The sequence below is a fragment of the Schistocerca serialis genome, chromosome 2, assembly GCF_023864345.2.
Source record: "Schistocerca serialis cubense isolate TAMUIC-IGC-003099 chromosome 2, iqSchSeri2.2, whole genome shotgun sequence".
Taxonomy (NCBI): domain Eukaryota; kingdom Metazoa; phylum Arthropoda; class Insecta; order Orthoptera; family Acrididae; genus Schistocerca; species Schistocerca serialis.
In genome coordinates this window covers 369,450,449-369,470,590 of record NC_064639.1, presented here as the reverse complement: position 1 = coordinate 369,470,590, position 20,142 = coordinate 369,450,449, and the positions used below count along the sequence as shown (strand labels likewise).

Genomic DNA, 20,142 nt, shown 5'->3' with positions numbered 1-20,142 from the left:
TTTACGCCATCACAACGAATGTTCTAGTGAGAACTCCTTAATGTAACTGGCGGAAACAGGATAGAAGAAAGTTAGTAGTATACTGATTGTGAACACAAAGACTCTCCTAACTGTGTTAGATATTAGAAATTTGCTTACTGAGAAGATATTTCCCTATTTACACGCTTAATACGTATATCAAGGACGACACCATAAGGTAGGTACATCTTAACGACAGCTCTGTGACATCTTACAGAATCATAGGTTTTACATACTTCTTCAGTAAATCTTAAACTAGACCTAAATTTCCGTTGTTCCGTTGTATCTCAAAGCATCAGAAAATCGGTAGTCTTTTATAGAAAATTAAAACATGTAACTCACCTGGGTTTATAGCGTTGCCTGCAGCTATCAGCAAGAGTAGCAACAGGTGCAGCAGTAGCGGCGGCTGAAAGCAAAAACAAGAACCTACAGTATTCTTCAAGTTACTGCTGCGTATAACAAAGAGTCTACTTTCAATAATAATAGCTGACAGATGAAATGATCACTAGAATATCCTTCGACGACATTCGCTGACAGTGCTATTATTAAGAAACTACAACGGGCCTTACAGTAATATTTTTGCTATCTAGTAAGAAAATTGACCAAAAACATGCTTGTGTTCGCATGTTGTTGTGTTCTTGTGTCCTGCATTTATTGCGTATTGTTTGTATAGTAATTATAGTGGTATCTCTTATGTCATACCACTTGGATTTAGTTTTCGCATGTTGAAATATTCTCTGACAGTAGATTTCTAGACTTTTGAACTAGAACTGATTTTTTTATTATGGGATTTTGTAATACATATTTCACGTGTGATTTAGTTAAATGAAGTAATTGCTGTATCTCTTAAGGAAGTTCCTTGGTACTGTTGTTTTACTGAATACTTTACTGTGTTCAGAAATAAATGATGAAGCTGCTAAATAGTAATTACGCCTTCACAGTCCCAAGCAATTTCCACTCAACAATTTATGCTGGTGTTTAAAATCCTACGGGCGCAGGTTCGAATCATGCCTCGGGCATGGATGTGTGTGATGTCCTTAGGTTAGTTAGGTTTAAGTAGTTTTAAGTTCTAGGGGACTGATGACCACAGATGTTAAACCCCATAGTGCTCAGAGCCATTTGAACCCTTTTGTTTAAAATCCTCCTCTACCACAGTGACGAGAAACAGCACCCAATTAGTGGCATGTAAAATGCGGACTATAGACTGTACTGTGTGAGAAGTAATACAGAAATATCAGCTAATCAAGTATATACTGATGAACGTTATTTCACTAGGAGCATTGAGCAGTCACAGTGTTCACGTGTGACCGATTGAGAACTGCCATGATACAGATGTAAAGCATTACAAACTCAGATTTACAGTAATTCCACCCCGTCTGCAGTGAATGATGTGTTTAAATCACAAATTAGCTTTTTCTAAGTTTAACTCTTTCAGTGAACGCGTATTGCGGCCCAAATGTGTGGCGTAGTTTCGTGCCTGCTGTGGGTGTTAGTTTAAAGTTGATGTAAGACAAGTGTCTGGCGCAGTTGTTAGATCGGTTACTGCTGCTACAATGGCAGGTTACCAAGATGTGAGTTTGAATGTGATATTATAGTCGAAGCACGACCGGTGGGACGCAGCATCTCCGAGGTAGCGATGAAGTGGGGATTTTCACGTACGAAAATTTCACGAGGATATCGTGAATATCAGAAATCCGGTAAAAGATCAAATCTCCGACATCGCTGCGGCTGGGGAAAGATTCTGCAAGAACGAGAGCAACGACGAATGAAGAGAGCCGTTCAACGTGACAGAAGTGCAACCCTAGGGCAGACTGCTACAGATTCCCATGTTGGGCCATCAACAAGCGTGAGCGTGCGAACCAGTCAACGAAACATCATCAGTATGTGTTTTCGGATCCCAAGGCCCTCTCGCGTACCCTTTAAGACTGCACGACAAAAAGCTTTACGCTTCACCTAGGCCCGTCAACACAGAAATTGGACTGTTGATTACTGGGAACATGTTGTCTAGTCGGACGAGTCTCGTTTCAAATTGTATCGTGCGGACCCTGCATGTCAGTAGGGGACTGTTCAAGGTAGTGTAGCCTCTGTAACGGTGTGGGGCATGTGCAGTTGGAGTGATATGGGACCCCTGATACTTCTAAATACGACTCTGACAGGTAACATGTACGTAAGCATTCTGCCTGGTCACCTGGATCCATGCATGTCTATTGTGCATTCCGAGGGACTTGGGCAGTTCCAGAAGGACACTGCGATACCCCACACGTCTATAATTGCTACATATTGGCTCCAGAAACACTCTTCTGACTTTAAACACTTCCACTTGAGCATATCTGGGATGCTTTTCAACTTATCATTCAGAAGAGATCTCAACCCCCTTGAACTCATACGGTTTATGGACAGCTCCTTACAGAATCCAATTTCCTCCAGCGGTACTTCAGACATTAGTCGAGTCCATGCCACGTCGTGTTACGGCACTTCTGCGTGCTATCGTGGGCCCTACACGATATTAGGCAGGTGCTCCAGTTTCTTTGGCTCTTCAGTGGAAGTGACTGCCGCAACTAGACAGCCGTCGTGCTGCTTGAGCCAACAGCATCCTCTGTTAGCCTGGCACTTGTATGCCCACGTCCTGAGTTTGTGGCTACCCATGCCGCTGCCTGGTACTGCAGCAAATGCTTCTAAGCGACAGCTGAGGTGTGGAGGCCATTATAAACCAGCTCGGTACCAGGATGCTCAAAACATTCCGGAACTTTGTCCACAAAACTAGTTTACGCTTACCGTTCACTTATTGTACAAGGCTTTCTTTGACGTACTCTCCTCCACAATTGATACATCGCTCCCAACGCCGTTTCCATTTCCGGAAGCAGTCTTGGTACGCCTCTTGCTGGAGCGCGTGAATTGCCGACCTCGAATTTTCTTTAATCTCGTCTATCGTTGCAAATATTCATCCTTTCAACGGAATTTTTAACTCTGGAAATAAAAACATGTCGCCAGGGGACAAGTCTGGAGATAACAAAGGATGAGGCAGCACTGTGATTCCGTTTTTTGTGGAATAGTCACGGACCAACAGGGATGAATATTCGGGTGCATTATCGCCATGCATGAGCAAGAAACTCTCTCCCCACAATTCAGGTAGTTTCCTTCTCACATTTTCTCGCAGGCGTCGCAACAGGTCCCGACTGAACTATCGATTAACAGCTTGCCCATGTGCGAGGAATTTATGATAAATTAATCTTCCAAAGTCAAAGAAAAATGTTAGCATGTCTTTGACATTTGATCTGTCCTGACGAGCTTGTTTATTCTTGGAAAACCTTTTCCGACCCATTCTGAAGATTGAACCTTGGTCTTAACTACATAACCGTAGACCCATGCCTCATCACCACTTATGATTCTCTTAAGGAATATTTCATTCCCATCTGTACGATTCAAAAGCTCTTCACAGACTGCGAGGCGAGGGTGTTTCTGGCCTTGACTCATGAGCCGTGGCAGGAACGATGCATCCAGAGATACTGTGTCAGGATTCAATGACATGTTACAACTGAAATTTTGCATTTTTTTTCATTTTTTTAAATATTTTTTTGGGCCTCCTTCCTCCCCTATAGCCCTACCTTTTCCTCTCCAAAATTTTTGCCATCCTCTAGTGTCGACGCAGCACATAAAGCATGGTGCTGGTAGTAGCAGGACTTATTGCCATAAACCAAAAATAAAAGCGGAGGCATACTCTGCTATGCCTCAGGGGGCGACGACACACTACTCTGAAATACACCTCTCTGCAGGTGTGAGGCAAGTGATGAGTTTAGAAACTAAAAAGGAAGAAATAAATAAAGGCAAAAATGAAGGCAAAATGAAAAACAGGGACGGCAGCACACACAAATGAAAACGAAACTGGCGGGATAATCCCATCGCCCATAGAATTAACGAGGTAATAATCCTCTAAGATAGATTACGTGTTTTCTAATTTCTCAACAATTTTCCATACAAGGTTCACACAATTCCCATGTTACCAATTGCAATATCATCAGTATCATAGAACAGTCTACTCTAGTGATGCCCAGATGGCCAATGTCAAATCTTGGGTATAGGCAAGTCAAGGGTAGTTTGAGAGTCCGAGTGACATAGATCCAGGGGTAAACTCAGGCAATTCCTGAACGAGGTGCCTTAGTCAACCCGGAACACCTTTTGATAACTATGAATCATTGCAACTTTCAGAAATCTTGCAAAGGTAGTGGTATATACCGGTCGGATTCCGTCGGGCGATGCTGGCTCCACAGGTAGCCCATGAAAGACACAGCATCATTGAGGGAAAGGTCGTAGATCGTGAAATCGTCTGAATTTTCTCGGATAGTCAGTGGTAGACGTCGAATTCGTCTGCTCATTTTTAAACCGTGTGAACCATTTGTAACTGCGAGTACGGCTTAAGCAGCCATCACCGTAGGTTTCTTGCATCATTTGGTGTGTTTTTCTCGAACTTCTCGCAAAGTTTAATGCAGACGCGTTGCTCTTCTAACTCTGCCATCTCGAAATTCACAAACTGTGCGACACAACGCTCTACTAAATACAGCACTGAACAATAACTAACGGACATACAACAATGAAACTTCCGGGAATTAGGGGTACAGCGGGTATTGTGGGCCATTTAAGGAATAATATAAAATACATAATATACTTGTAGCTTAAGTCAGTTATGATCGAAAAATCATGTTTTCGACATCTTTCCTAAAATAATAAAAATGTCTTTAGCAATGTATGAAGGGAACATAACACAAAATGTAATCAGCATAAACCTTGCATTTTGGGCATTTTAAAAATTAGCGGGTAGTATGGGCCACACCAATATGATTATTTTTATAAATTAAAAACATGTTTTGAATAAAAGTCTTATTGTTTAGCATTATACGAAATATATAACACTGATTACCCTATGCTACCCAAAGTATATCATTGATTACCCTATGATTTATTTAGCTTACAGAGATCACAAAACAAAAAAAGTAAGTCGTCTATGACCTCACAGAGCTCATGTGCCCAGCTTCACACTTGTTGCACTGAATCCAATTTTCCTCATAGCTTTCTCCAAACACAATACATTTTACATATACAACGCCTTTAGAAGTGCGTGGTGTAGAACTGTCATTACGAAAAATTTTGAATTATTCATTTGTCTTCTTCTTATTGATCATATTTGTTCTTGTTTTGAAAATTTCATTTGTCTTTTTTCCTGTTGTGCTTCTTGCTTTTGCTCTTCTAAATCTTTCTTGTCTGTCAGCGTATTTTTTATTGGAGATGATGTCAATATTTCGCTTCGGTCAGCTTTTCTTATCCGACATGTCAACTTCTTTTCGCTGCAGGAGGGCAAAGCCGACATCTCTCTTAAAACACTTGCAAAATCAGAATGTTCACTTGAGTGTAGCGCATTGGAGGAAGTGGTGGCCTCTCTAGAAGTGATTGTAGATTTTGCACGGGAAGCAAGCTGAGGTTTTTCTTTCTTAAATGCTGGCATAGTACCCTAAAAAAAAGGAAAGGAAATGGGTTCCGTTGCCCATACCACCCGAATGTCGCATGACCCATATTACCCGTCTCACACAGATATGAAAACATGGCAGTAAGCGAAACATTGTTAGAGCAATCGAAATGCAGTTGTCACTGTTTGTCGTTACACGTATTGCCAAATTCATTGAGGTTAACGGACATCATTTTGAGCATTTATTGCATTAATGTGGTATTTACAGGTAATCACGCTATAACAGCATGCGTTCTCATAAATGGTAAGTTCACAAAAGCACATGTATCACATTGGAACGACCGAAATAAAATATTCAAACGTACCTACGTTCTATATTTTAATTTAAAAAACCTACCTGTTACCAATTGTTCGTCTAAAATTGTGAGCCATACGATTGTGACTATTACAGCGCCATCTGTCACAAAACGAAAAAAGTGATCCAACTAAAATACTCATATTTTTTTACGTACTACACGAATATGTAATAAAAAATGGGGGTTCCTATTAAAAAAACGCAGTTGATATCCTTTTGACATATGGCAGCGCCATCTAGCGGGCCAACCATAGCGCCATCTGGTTTCCCCCTTCAAGTTAGACGAATTTCGATCTTTGTAGTTTTTTTCGTTTGATGCTTACTTCGTGAGAATTTTGGCCCGGTCACTATGAATGGACCACCCTGTATAAGAATAGTTCATTTCTTTGTGGCCATCACATTCACTTCATCAGATCACACTTGGTTTCTGTTCGGAAACTGTGTGAATAGTCTTCTGTAGGAGACTGAAGCGGATCTTCTGGTAAGAATTATCGATGTCTATGGCATTCTGTCCGCCGATAAAATAATCTAGCTGGAATCTTCCTGTGTCTGCGGTTTTGAACAGCGTATTAAATCTGATTCATGTTACATAATTTTATGTTGATGTTGAAGTTACTCTATATTCGTAATTTTCGTTTATTCACCATAATAATGATATGAAGAGTAGACTGACGTATAAGAGAATATTCAAGAAGAATCAAGGTAATAAAGTGGTGCAGAAGCCTAAGGCTGTAGTTACTGTGATAATAAGCACTGCAACAGGATGTTCAGTTAGAGATAAATGAACACTCTGAAAGGAGCAGTCACCAGTCATGCAGAGTCAAATACAAGGAAGATAACTGGAAAGAAACCTTAGGTGACCAAAGAAATACTTTAATTGGTCGAAGAAAGAAGGATGTTAAAATATGTTATGGAATAAAAGGAATACTTGAACACAGGACATTCAGGAATAAAATAAATAGAGATACAGTAATATTATCACCATCAACCTGGGGCACCATTGACCATAGTCATTGCAAATGAGCAAGAATCTGCATGTCTCTAGTACCTGTATCAGTAGACATGCACTTCGTTATCTATCACGTAACAATCCACCAACCTCATCTATGATGTCATTCACATTCTAAGAAGCCTCATTTCACATTGACAGGCTCAAAACTATTTGAACATTTAGGTTTTCTGCGAGACTTTCAAATGTGTTTAACCATAAATTTATGTGAGTGGTGTGTATTGTAGTATTTATTCATCTAAAATACGTTAGCAAAACACACACACACACACACACACACACACACACACACACACATACACACACAATGTTAGTGCCATGAACTTGCAGTTAAAACATCACATGTGAACATCTAAAAATAGACTATTGTAGTACACACAACAATCCCTAATGTGTTATTTATGCTTTATTATTATACTTTCCTTCCTTATGTCTTTATATGATGTCTACCGACGGTCCATATAATGACTCTGTAAATTTTTGTATGACATTTGTCAACTGTCACAGTGTTCTTTCCACGTGAAGAATCTCTGTAAAAATACGTGAGCAAGGCAAAATATGAAAAGTTTGCGTAGAGTTTCACAGTATTATTGTCCACATATATCCGTTAAACTGGTGCCTAAGAAAAGATTATCAACACTCAGATTAAGTTCCCAGTGCTACTACAATGCCTAAATAGCTACAAAAAACATGTGCTTGAGAAATAATGTGCTAAAAAGGCAGCTAACGCTTCATGTCAGAGCTAAATGAGATGATGTAGCAAAACTAACATGACAACGCTTTTAGCTGCAGGAAACACATGTTTGCTAAAGTACTATGCTGTGCAGGCACGTACACACGCAAATAGATATTCCGAATTACTGTGAGCTGCTGAAAGAATGCAATTAATCCCATTTTCATGGGTTTGTTTGTAAATAACTTTTCTGCTACCATTCAAGATTTCTTTGCAGTCATATTTTACACAATGCTTTTCGGGAAATGATTCCTATTTTCAGGTGTGTTTCACTCTGTAATGTGACATTTTTACGTAATGTTTACGATTTGTGAGGTTCTGCTTTGTTTTGTTAGTTTTAAATTTTCTTGTGGTTAATTTGTGCATAGTCTCACACATGTTAAACTTGACTCACAACTTCCAGTGCATTGGAAGTTGTGAGTGATATTTACAGAAAAAATAAGTGATGACAGTAGTGCGAAGTGTGTTCTGTATACGGAATCTTATATATTTTAAGAGAAATGATACAATTTTGCTGTGCGTCGAATTTCGAATTTTGATTAGAAACCAGGAATTTATAATTAAACTTGCATATTTCAGTAAGTTACCTTTGCGCGCTCGTGCGCGTGTGTGTGTATCTATGTGTGCTTGCGTGCGTGCGTGTGTGTGTGTGTGTGTGTGTGTGTGTGTGTGTGTGTGTGTGTGTGTCCATTTTTCTACTCTAAATCGTTATTTATTTTGCTGAATTATTGTATTTCTATAGCAAAGATTATATTTTCTCCTTCGTCTCTTTCTTGTTACACCACGATCTTTCGCTGTGTTGTGTAGTATGTAAAAATTTCCTATTATGAAGTTCTCCTTAGGTATTATTAAAATGTTTAGTTTAAGACTTACATCAAAAGCCCTTCTTCCCTCGTTACTAAAATTATGTCTGGTCAGTTCGTATGTAAGTGTGTAAGATGTTTGTTTCTACATCATCTACTTTGATTACATGTTTTTCATTATTTAATGATTGATTATCGGATATGAAAGCATTTTATTTCCAAACGGATATATTGTAACCTTCTGTGACAGTTATTTTTGCACATATTCTTATTCAACATAACTTATTCAACTGTAATAAGACAAATAATTTCTGATCAGTACCATCGATTATTTTTTTATAGTTTAGATGATGCATTGTCTTCTTGCCCCATAAACTGATGATTACAAAGGTGTAAACTTACTGAAAAACTTGTAAATAAACATGACTTGACGATAGATCGTCCCTATCAACCACCAATAACGCAGTATTAAAAGTACCAACAACTTTTATGTAATACCTGGAGACGCCATTTAACACTTGACAAGCGTCATAGAACAGTTTCGGTATGGAAACATTTAACTTGAGGGACCATTCTGCCTTACACTAAGTGTGGACGGAAAACTGGAATTAATTGCAATCTTCCAGTAGTTGGCAGTGACTCCATCTGCCCAATTGTTTGTGTGCTTTTCTGCTCAGCGTAGTACTTTAGTCAACATGAGTTTTTTGCATTTATAAACTTGGTCAGGTTAGTTTTGCTACAGCCTTCTTTTAGGCGTAACATATGACGTGTCAATGGCCTGTTTAGCATATTACTTTTTACCCACATTTGTTCTGTAACCATTTAGGCTTGGAAACAGCAAGGGGCATTTGATTTAAGACTTCATAATCACGTTTTAGGCCAAAATTAGAGGAATATGTGTGCGTGCACGTGCGCATATGTGGTTTTGTGTGTGTGTGTGTGTGTGTGTGTGTGTGTGTGTGTGTGTATGTGTGTGTGTGTGTGTGTGTGTGTGTGTGTGTGTGTGTATGTGTGATGCTATCGTATTTTAGATGAGGAAAACTGAAAGATTAACTCCTTAGGTAATTTTTTTGATAGATGCTTCTGAACACAATGTAAAGTAAATTCGGATCATCTGGATTCATTAGAGCATGGACGAAATGGCTGCTCTGCACTAAAATGCTATTGCGTGTCTCATTTTAATGGCCTATAAACAACTGGAATGTGGTGCCTATTTTGTTTCAGTGGCCGCCACTGTTTCAAGAAATAAGTTGTGGTTGCTTGCTGTGTGAATGTCGTAACAGATAAGGGTGGCATGGCTTGTCACGTGAAAGATGATGGGGGCTCTGCGGTGTGACATCATGGGTAGTAGAATAACAGTGTTTCTAATCCACATTCTCTTATCAATGTGACTGTTGTTCCAGATAAATGGTTGAAACACTACCAACAAGTGCCACTCGCCACATTCTCTTATCGATGTCACTGTTGTTCCAGATAAATGGTAGTAACACTACCAACAAGTAACACTACTTAGGTGCCACCCGCCGATTCCGATTGTCTTCGAATATGTTGTAGTCTAGGTCAAAACATGAGATACATATTTTTTTATCTGTTCCCATACGACCGTTGAACTGGTGAAAACCATCCCGAAGAAAATGCGGTTGTTACCTTTCTGAGTACATGAGATATAAAAAAAAACGTCGAAACATAATTTCCATGATTTCCACTGCACTTTAGCAGTATGAAATTACATCTTTAAACATTTTGATATATTTTGGAATGCTCCCCACATCTCGCAGTTTTTGAAGAGCTAAAAGGTTTACATGTACAAATGCAATAGTCTATTTAACAGCACATTCAACCATATATGATGAAGTTACATCCCGAAGTCGCGGTAGCCTGAAATAAATTGGTAGTACCCCTACGTACCGCTATATGCGCGCTCTGTACGCCATATGACGCTTGTCACACATGGTGACAGTGTTGTTTGCCGTTTCACAGTGCAACCATAAGAGACGGGCACCTGAATTGAGAGGTCGATCCCGGGAATAACCAAAGTGGAGGTGGCGAGAGGCTATTCCTGTTTCGTGTTTTCATGGTCTTTGTTTCATTTGTTCGTTGTTTGTTTCGTTTCATTCTTTGGTTGTTTGGCTTTGGATATCACGTTTGACACCTGCTTTGTTATTATTAGTACTTAGGTTGCATTAATTATCTTCGATAGTCAGTGCAATAATGGGGGGACGTATGTTGTCCATTGCAAAGCGGTGCTGCATATACATACACATTGTGCATCGCACACATCTGATTATTGCAATATTATTGCACAATTTACAGCATGTATCACAATTTTTAAAGCAATAATTAACAGGAGCGTCACATTTATCAGCTGTTTGTGTGATGTATCCGCTGTTGAACCACGCATACCTAAACAACCTATTCAAAAATCGATGGGACGAAAACTGATAATGAATCAAAGATTGAATTTTCAGGATTTGATTCGTCAGGTGCAAATTTCTTCCATGCTCGTCTGAATGTGTAAAAATCAAGTGCCTGGATTATGACAGTCGTTCCAGCAGGAATCGTCATAAATTCTACGTCCTATTTCCTTAATTCATATATTTGCGATAGATCACCAGAAAATTGTATTACGGGAAAGACCAATCTACACTAGAAATTATTACAAAGACTGCGGTAACTACGAGCATGTACGAAGCATTACTGTGGACTTATTCTCGTCACATTTATAGCGACCTGTACTGCAAGCGTGGAATCTGACGCGGTGGGTGGGGGTTGGATGGGGTGGAAGGGTAACTGTAGCGGTGGGGTGGGGGGAAAGAACGGCGACGAGCGCCCGACGCGCTGTCTACCAGAGACCCCAGCAGACGCGCGCACGGCCGCCTGTTGTTTGCATTAATACACGTCATGCGGCAGGGCGGATATGAACATCGAATCACTCGGCGGAAACACGGTAATGAGGAAGTTTTGGAAGGCCGGGCAGTAGGATAGCTAAGCATTAATGTATGCATGCACAGGTGCACGTACTGTCATTCGATAATCACCGCTCCCATTTCACTGCGGCCGAAATTTGCAGACGGAACGTCGTATTGAAATAGAATAGCGTGTACAGAGTGCAATAGATTGAACGTATACACGTTTGTTCTGAATACAGCACGATGAATCCAAAGAATCTGTTACGCCTACAACACAAAAGCTCCGATCATCCGCTATACGATATCGACTCTGTCATTACCGACGAATTACCAGTGTGAGATGCGCTGCTAAACCCGAGGGACAGGACAGGTAGTTTAAATTGTGGAAAGTGGCCAAAATAAGCGGATCTCAGTTATACCCGAACTTCATTTATTTGACCAAACATTACAAGAGCAAAGAAAATTAAATAAAAGAAAACACAGCATTAATTTTCGGAACTTCATAACCCACTGAATACGCCATACAATCTCATGCCTTAAGGTCAAGACCACTTCACTTTAAAATCGGCTGAAAGCCAATAACTTAGAATTGCTCGGTCACTCTGGCCGGCTATCTTAAATCAGTTCTTTCAATTAGGCTGAAGGCCCAAACTATGACACACCTTAAGAGAAAAACAACATAATTTAAAAAAATCGGCTGAAGTCCCATCTCTTAAGGCTCAAACCAAAACTAAATTTTTAAATGCAAAAGTCCTTATCTTAAAACAGGTCTTTAATTAGGCTCAATGCCCAAACAGTCTGACACCTAAAGAGCAAAGCAACTTTAATTTAAAAATCAGCTGAAGGCCCATCACTTAAGACTCAACAAATTTAAATTTTTAAAATGGCCGAAGGCCTTTCTTAAAGCAGTTCTTTAAATTAGGCTGAAGGCCCAAACAATCTTGCGCCTTACAGGCAAAACATCCTAAATTTAAGAATCGCCTAGAAGCCATACAAATACACACAACAAGAACAGATAAGAAATGGCAGTACACCCAACGGCGCTCAGATTTCCGATGGTCGGCCTCGAATTCACACACTAACGCTCGCTTAGGTGGGACAGGTAGTCGGCCCAACCATTCTTGATCCGACGACAACCCAACCGTCAGAAAGTCTACGAACCCACCGACAAGATAAATTCCACTCCACCCGACCAGCACACAACAGGGTGTTCAATGGAACAGCGCAGAAAGTATTGACGCCCACAACCAATTATACACTGAGCTGTCAAGCAACACACCGTGCTGGACAGCGACAACACGATGAGGAAAATACACTACCTGAATTTATGTCAACGGCCAGGGTAGGTAATCGGAACGTTAGCGGCCACAAGGCAGAAGATTCCGCTGGTGCACTTCAGTTCAAAATAACCAAGTACGCCTAAACTCCACCGGAGGGTGGCTAAAATTTTCCAACTTGAAAACGCAAGTTGTTGCTCGCGTGAATGTCCAAACAGCCGAGAACGAAATTCAAACGACACAATGTGAACAGTCGTGACTTGCTGGTAGATTAAGTCAAAGCTCAACTTTCGTGTCCAGGGTCGGTGAGCCACGGATCTTGTAGCAACAGGTCAGCACCACATACTCCGACCGTGCGTAAACTACGCGCCGCGGGGATTTCCTCGCTGCTCCACGCCAACCGACCAACTGGTCGCACACAGCAAAGCCAGCAACTATAAGCACCACGCCAAAGACACTACAAGGTGCGAATATCGATACACACCGCTGCTGCCACTCGGGGAGAGAGAGGATAACAGCATAATCGCTATAACTGCGGGAGACGAAACACAGAATAGCAACCAAGGTTTAATCCAGCAAATAATATGAGCCTGCCACGGCTCACAGTGTTCGTTTTACATTTAGCGAATATGATGCAACAGTCAATCAACACCGACGTATTTGTAGATATTTATAGTATTTTGGCTTATCATGACTAAAGTATATTTCCTCAGGCTGTCACAGGACCGAGAGAATTATGAGCATGCTGTGGAGAACCGTAAGAAGAGTAAAATGGTGATAGATTTGGAATATAAAAAAGGCAGTAACGTTTCGGCGTAGAAAGAAGAGGAATTAGAGTTCAAAAACAGTCCAACCTAATTTCAGATAGGATAAGGATACAAAATCACTATGGGGATGGGAAAAACAAGTCACTGAAGGTAGGACACGAAGCGACAAATTACCACAGATTTACAAATATGTATTTGAGCAATTGCAGAAGGCATGCAATAAATCACTACATATTCATGACTTGGACCTGTAACGATAGGCTTTGAGGAAGAGAGATGAGGCTAATTTGTCGTGCCACCTATTCGCGGCATCTAAAAATGGGTTTACCATATTAAAGAATGTCGTAGGATTATTTCTAGAAGGTTTACTAAATTTATTACTCACAAGGGAACCTCCCAATCGCACCCCCCTCAGATTTAGTTATAAGTTGGCACAATGGATAGGCCTTGAAAAACTGAACACACATCAATCGAGAAAACAGGAAGAAGTTGTGTGGAACTATGAAAAAAAACAAGCAAAATATACAAACTGAGTAGTCCATGTGCAAGATAAGCAGCATCAAGGACCATGTAGACTCAAGAGCGTCGTGGTGCCGTGGTTAGCATGAGCAGCTGCGGATGGAAAGGTCCTTGATTCAAGTCTTCCGTCGAGTGAAAAGTTTAATTTTTTATTTTCAGACAATTCATTTGTTACAGTTTATGTAACAAACTCTTATGTTTTCATCCTGTTTTGGGAGTGATTATCACATCCACAAGAAAACCTAAATCGGGCAAGGTAGAAGAATCTTTTTAGCCATTCGCCAAGTGCACAGGTTAGGTGGGTCGACAACATATTCCTGTCATGTGACGCACATGCCGTATAGAATATATCAGACGTCTTTTCCTGTGGAGGAATCGGTTGACCTATGACCTTGCGATCAAATATTTTCGGTTCCCACTGGAGAGGCACGTCCTTTCGTCTACTAATCGCACGGTTTTGCGGTGCGGTCGCAAAACACAGCCACTAAACTTATTACAGTGAACAGAGTCGTCTATGAACGAACGGACAGATCATAACTTTGCCAAAATAAAGAAACTAAACTTTTCACTTGAGGGAAGACTTGAACCAAGAACCTTTCGATCCGCAGCTGCTCACGCTAACCACGGGACCACGGCGCTCCTGAGCCCAGAGTGTCCTTGATGCTGCATATCCTGCGCATGGACCACTCAGTTTGTATATTTTGCTTATTTTTTTCATAGTTCCACACAACTTCTTCCTGTTTTTTCGATTGATCTGTGTTCAGTTTTTAAAGGCCTATCCACTCTGGCAACTTATAACTAAATCTGAGGGGGGTGCGATGGGGAGGTTCCCTTGTCAGAAACAATTAACCAATAAGTAACAATTAGTACAACAAACTAATGTATTTGTGGCAAACGTAAAATTGAATATCGCATCATTAAGAGAGGAAAATGTTTATAATTCGAACCAATCTGTATTTAATTTGGAGACACATGCAGGTCTTCTCTATCCTTTAAAGGCATACTAAAAATCGAATATCTCGCTCAATCGCTGGATTCGTTAACCCGTAGCTACTTGATAAAACCAACTCAATCTGCAAGTTTTTTTTTAAATCTCCTTTTCTCATAAGACTGAAGGAAACAGGTGGGCAGTTTAGGCTCATTGTTCGGGAAATTATGTGCTATGCCGATAATATTATTGCATTTACTTCAACATCTGGTAAATTAACGTCATATCAAACTATTAAATGGTTTGCGAATGTTGAACGATCTCTTCTGTGTTTGGATTCATAGACAGGACTAACGGAAAATACATTTAACAACATAAACAAAGGTAATAAAGACGTAAAAATTATGACGATTCCTGCCGGAACAATTGGCATAATCATTGATGTTTACACATTCAGGATTTTGAATAATTTTCTGAAACAATTTTCTGACGTAATCATACTACATGGCTTTAATGTAAATTTTCATCTGAGGAATAACACTATGAAAATTCAATCTTTGATTCGAAATCAGTTATTATCTCCACTATTTGTGAACATGTTTAGGTATGTGTGGATCAAGAGCTGAGACACCACAGGAAAGCCTGATAAACGTGAACCTTTTGTTAATTGCTGCTTTAAAATTGTGATACATGCTGTAAACTGTGCAATAGTATTGCAATGATCAGATGTGCGTGGTGCACAATGTGTATGTATATCCAGTGGATAATACAACTTCTTAGCTGTCGAATTTCCTCGTTTCCAATGGAGTAAGTGTGTGCTACAGTGCTACATATCAGATTCACCAAGTATTCCCACACTGATTGACTATGGTCAGGTACAGAGAATATTAAGTGATAATCTAATGCTCAATGTTTCCTAAGATCACTGATGTAACTGTAGAACAGTACATTTGCTTGAAAGAACAGCAGATGAAATAGTGCTCGCATCCAGTCTGCTGCTAAAATCGCACTGAAATTTAGATTTATTTTGGACAGAAGAAACGAAAAAGCATTTATGATGAGGCTTGTGACAACAGATTACAACTGTCAATTTCGTGTACAATTAACGAGAAACTTCAGTCCAGCTACGCTGTAGGCTCTGTAACACCCCAGTTGTAGAACCCATAATGAACACCCTTTTGTTGCGAAAAAAAAAAAAAAATTACACTCTTGACAGTTTGATTAACAAGAATGTTACGTAAATACTAATGCTTATCATAAAGAAAGGACTGAATGAAAGAATATCATACCATAAAAAACAGAATGTTTAAAGAAATAATTCAAAAAATTATAATGTACGAAGGTTAAAGTCCATATCATAAATTGACCAAGATGAGATTTATCCTAGAAGAGAGTTGTAGCCGCATCGAGCTGTAAGTTCGCTGTGACTACAATGTAACTCAGCAATGGAGATGTCAACTTCGCTCCTCTCTTGTACTCTTGCAATAGTAGTACGCATGTTAAGGGTTACTAGATTGTTTTAAAACCGATCTGAAGTTTAAAAGTTTTACGGTTGGAAGCATTAGTCAGAATTCGGACTGAAGTAAAATCATCTTTACCGTTTAGACAGATAATGGGATAGTTGATGTATGTGACAGAAAAGTAACTCGTGTGATTGCTGATTTGTGATGGGACTTAGCCTTCGTGATACGTAATAGTCACGAACAGCAAAGGACACAGGAAGAGACTGATCGCCGACATAAACTCAATTATTAGACTTGAGTAGGCAACAGATAAACGCAATCACGCAGAACTTACAATCGCGCCGTGTTGACAGAAGCTATCGCCAAAGTCAGAATTGCTGATGCTAACAGACGCAATTCCCTGAATGAAAAATCGGTTTGTGTGCTCAGTGTAAGGACAAATAATTACGAAGAACAATAAACTTTTATTCAGCTTTAATTCTTCGTGTCGCATAGATCATTTAATGGACATTTAAAGTGTATTTGTGGAATTAACTTATACTTCCGATAACATAAAAGTGAAAAGTGATTTAGTGACAATTTAACTGTAAACAGCAATAAGTTTACACCGAAATACGATGCATTCTGAACATTGCTCAAGGGTATGTTATCTCTGAAATTACGTCGTGTAGTTGTTGAATACGCGACGTAGCGACGCCTTCACGACGGAATAACAATTAACAACTCAATATACTCACAAAATCATGATGTGACATCGGCTTGGGTGATGGATTGATGATTCAAGACATTATATTGTCAACTTTTGAGTTCCCTTTCTCAAACCAGGCATAAGAACTACAGTCAGCAAGTTCGCGTAAACTGAAAAGTCTGTCGCGAACATCCAAAGGGCTTTTGGTTATCACTTCAGATCAAGGGAGTCATTGCGTTATCGAGTGGTGCAGTCGCTATATTTATAAGTGGAGAAGATAGATAGACATCGAACACCATTGCTTTAATTACAAGCAAGGGCAGTGCACACACTCCGGCGTGATGTTTCATCGAAACGTTGATATCAGTTTTGAGAGACAGTATCTGAAATGTAATCAAATACTTACAGACTCGCGCTGTCGTGATCGACGGACGCAGTTCCACGTCATCTCGACTGGGACAACCATCACCAACGAGCCAAGATAAAACGAGACCTCACTGCTCTCGTGAGTAAGTCGAACAAAACTAACAGGATTCGTGAAACGATCGGAAAGAGGAAGGACGCGCAAGACAAGTAGTAAGCCGGGAAGGGCATTATTAGAATAAATTTCTGTCGGGATAAATATTCCAATAAATAGCAAAGGTTGAAAATACCGCTTCAGTTGTAAATTACTTTATTTTCACACTACCGGTTTCCGACTGTTATGAACCAATCCTCAGGTGTCGTTGAAAATGCATGTTCTTTGGGCAAAGGTGATGGAGGGACGCCGCAATGTGGGCGGCGGAGGGAATGAACTTTCGATAGTAAGCGGTTTTACCCAGGAAAGACCGCTATTGGTGGACATCACGCGGACGAGGAAGGGCTGTTATAGTGACAATGTGGGAGGAGGTAGGCGATATGCCATCACGGGAAATGATGTGACCTAGACAGGAGGTTGCAAAAAGTAGCATTTAGCAAGGTTGCATTTTAGGCCTGCAGTACGCAGGAGCAAGAACAATTGTCGCAGATGACTGAGATGTTCATCCGCGATGTGGCTGGTGACTGACGATGTCGTTGAGGTAGTTTATACAACCTGTCATATCCCGCAAGAGCTGTTCCAAGTATCGCTGAAAGATGGCCGGTGCACTAGCGATACCATACATGAGGCGGTTCAACCGGAACAGCCCAAACGGTGTGTTGACGATGGCCAAGTGAGTAGAAGGCTCATCTAAAGGTATTTGGAGGTAGGCCTTGGCAAGATCGATCTTCGAAAAAAAAAAAAAAATGGTCCCCCTGCGAGCTTGGAGAACAGGTCCTGTAGCTGAGGACTAAGCGTAGCTTGAAGTCGCCACAAACTCGAACACGCCCATCTGGTCTCTTGAGGACGACCAAGAGTGTCGCCCACGAACTGTAACGAACCAGAATGACGACTACCTCCACCGTGAGACGGTCCATTTCTTGTTGAAGAGGCTGCTGGAGGGCGTGGGTAACCCGCTGCTCTCGGAAGTACTTCGGGCGGGCAGACGGTTCAGCCGGGGAGATGCATGAGAATCTCGACCACAGCCGAGGTCCTGGAATTCCGTGCCGGGAACGGAACCTGGGAAGACACCAGATGAACATTGTCGTCGATGGCGAAGCCAAAGGCGCGGAAGGCATCCAACCTGAAGCGATCTGCCGTGGCCGCATTGTTGACCACAAGAAAGGTAGCTTCCTGGAGAACCGATTTATACATGACGGAAGCCGTGAACTGACCAAAGAGGCCGATCGTTTGCTTATCATAAGTAAGCAGGCGCCGAGGTGTGGGCATCAGGGGGGCTCCCAATCTTCACGTAAGAGGAATAAGTGATCAGTGAGACCACTGCTCCGGTATCCACCTGCGTCTGCAGCGGCCGACCGTTGGCTTGAACATCGATCATCAGCTTGGAAGATTCCGAAGACTGCACCTGGTTGACATCCATGGGTATAGGCCCCGGACAGTCACTGGCCGGAAGAGGAGGGGGCTGCCGAATTCGACAGACCGAACCGACTTGTACGTTACGGGGACACTGCACAATACGCCCACGCGTCAGGGCAGTCTTCCCGTGCATGGTTCTTAAAGCATCCCGGGCAGGACTGTAGCCGGAGGGGCTGGCGGCACCGGTGAGGGCGCGGTGCCGCCGTGCACTGACGGTCTGCGCCGGACCCGCGGAGTCGTCCGGGGGCGCAGATTCCTGGATAGGGAGGCTGCCCTGTCGACGCTGTGCAGGACAGGATGGCCTGCGCCGGTCATCGGAACGGACGGTGGCAACGGCTTTTACCTCCGCCAACGATGCGACGGGCTCCGACGCGTCGTTGTCACGTCGGGCCGCCACTTCCGCCCAGGATTAGAAACGCTTGTCGGCCGCTGTAGAGACTTCGTACTTGAATGCTAGAACAATGATCAATGATCTGGTCCAGAATAGGGTCGTCGAGTCTGAGGGTGTCGCACCGGAAAGCCTTGTCAGGGGACGACCTGGATGAGGTGGGCGCGGACCATCTCGCCATCTGGTCGGCGTAGGATTCTTTGGAGACTCATGTATTGAAGTGACATTTCCGGCTGAGATCTTTCAGTTCCACTGCCCAGTGACGATAGGATTGGCCAGCCTTCTTGCGACACTGGTAAAATTCGACGCGGGCAGCCAACACGTGGAACCGTCGTCGGTAATAAACCGCGAGAGCCTCACAAATCTGGGGGAAAGTCAAAGAATCCGGAGGTCGAGATTGGAGTTTCGTCAAGAGAACATACACATTGGACTGGTTCCACGATAAAAAGTAGGAACGACGACCAGCCTCCTGGACAACCTGGTGGATTTAAAAATGCTGCTGGAGCAGCTTCTTGTATGTTTCTCAGTCTTCAGCATCCTCGTTGAAAGCGGGAAACGGCGGGGGCAGCGGAACCTGGCGGTTTTGCAAGAGTTCTGTAAATAAACGATCCTATGTATCCTGAGAGTTCTTGCAAAACTGTTGAAAACCTTGTAGTAAGTCGTGCACACTTTGGACCAGCTACTGAAGGACAATTGCCGCCATGAGGAAGATACACGCAGGCACCAACACGTCGCCACTTGTGTTGTGACTGACAATTCGCAATTGTTCACAAACACAACTTTTATTGTTGTAAGTTCACAAGGTTGATGACAGAACAAACGAAAGGTAACAATAACGATGCCTGCAAAAGTTTCCTAACTGAGGAAAACGAAAGTTCACTTCTAATTTGCCCC

The 20,142-nt window shown here is 41.6% G+C and overlaps 1 protein-coding gene across 2 annotated transcripts in view; it reads right to left on the bottom strand.

The window, feature by feature from the left end:
* The window catches only part of LOC126455553 (cubilin-like), a 686,613-nt gene that overhangs the window by 485,596 nt on the left and 180,875 nt on the right, over nucleotides 1-20,142 (bottom strand). For both annotated transcript variants that reach the window (XM_050091307.1, XM_050091309.1), the window contains exon 3: nucleotides 361-424. In XM_050091307.1, coding sequence (XP_049947264.1) covers nucleotides 361-424 — 64 coding nt within the window. The remainder of the gene's footprint in view (nucleotides 1-360; nucleotides 425-20,142) is intronic.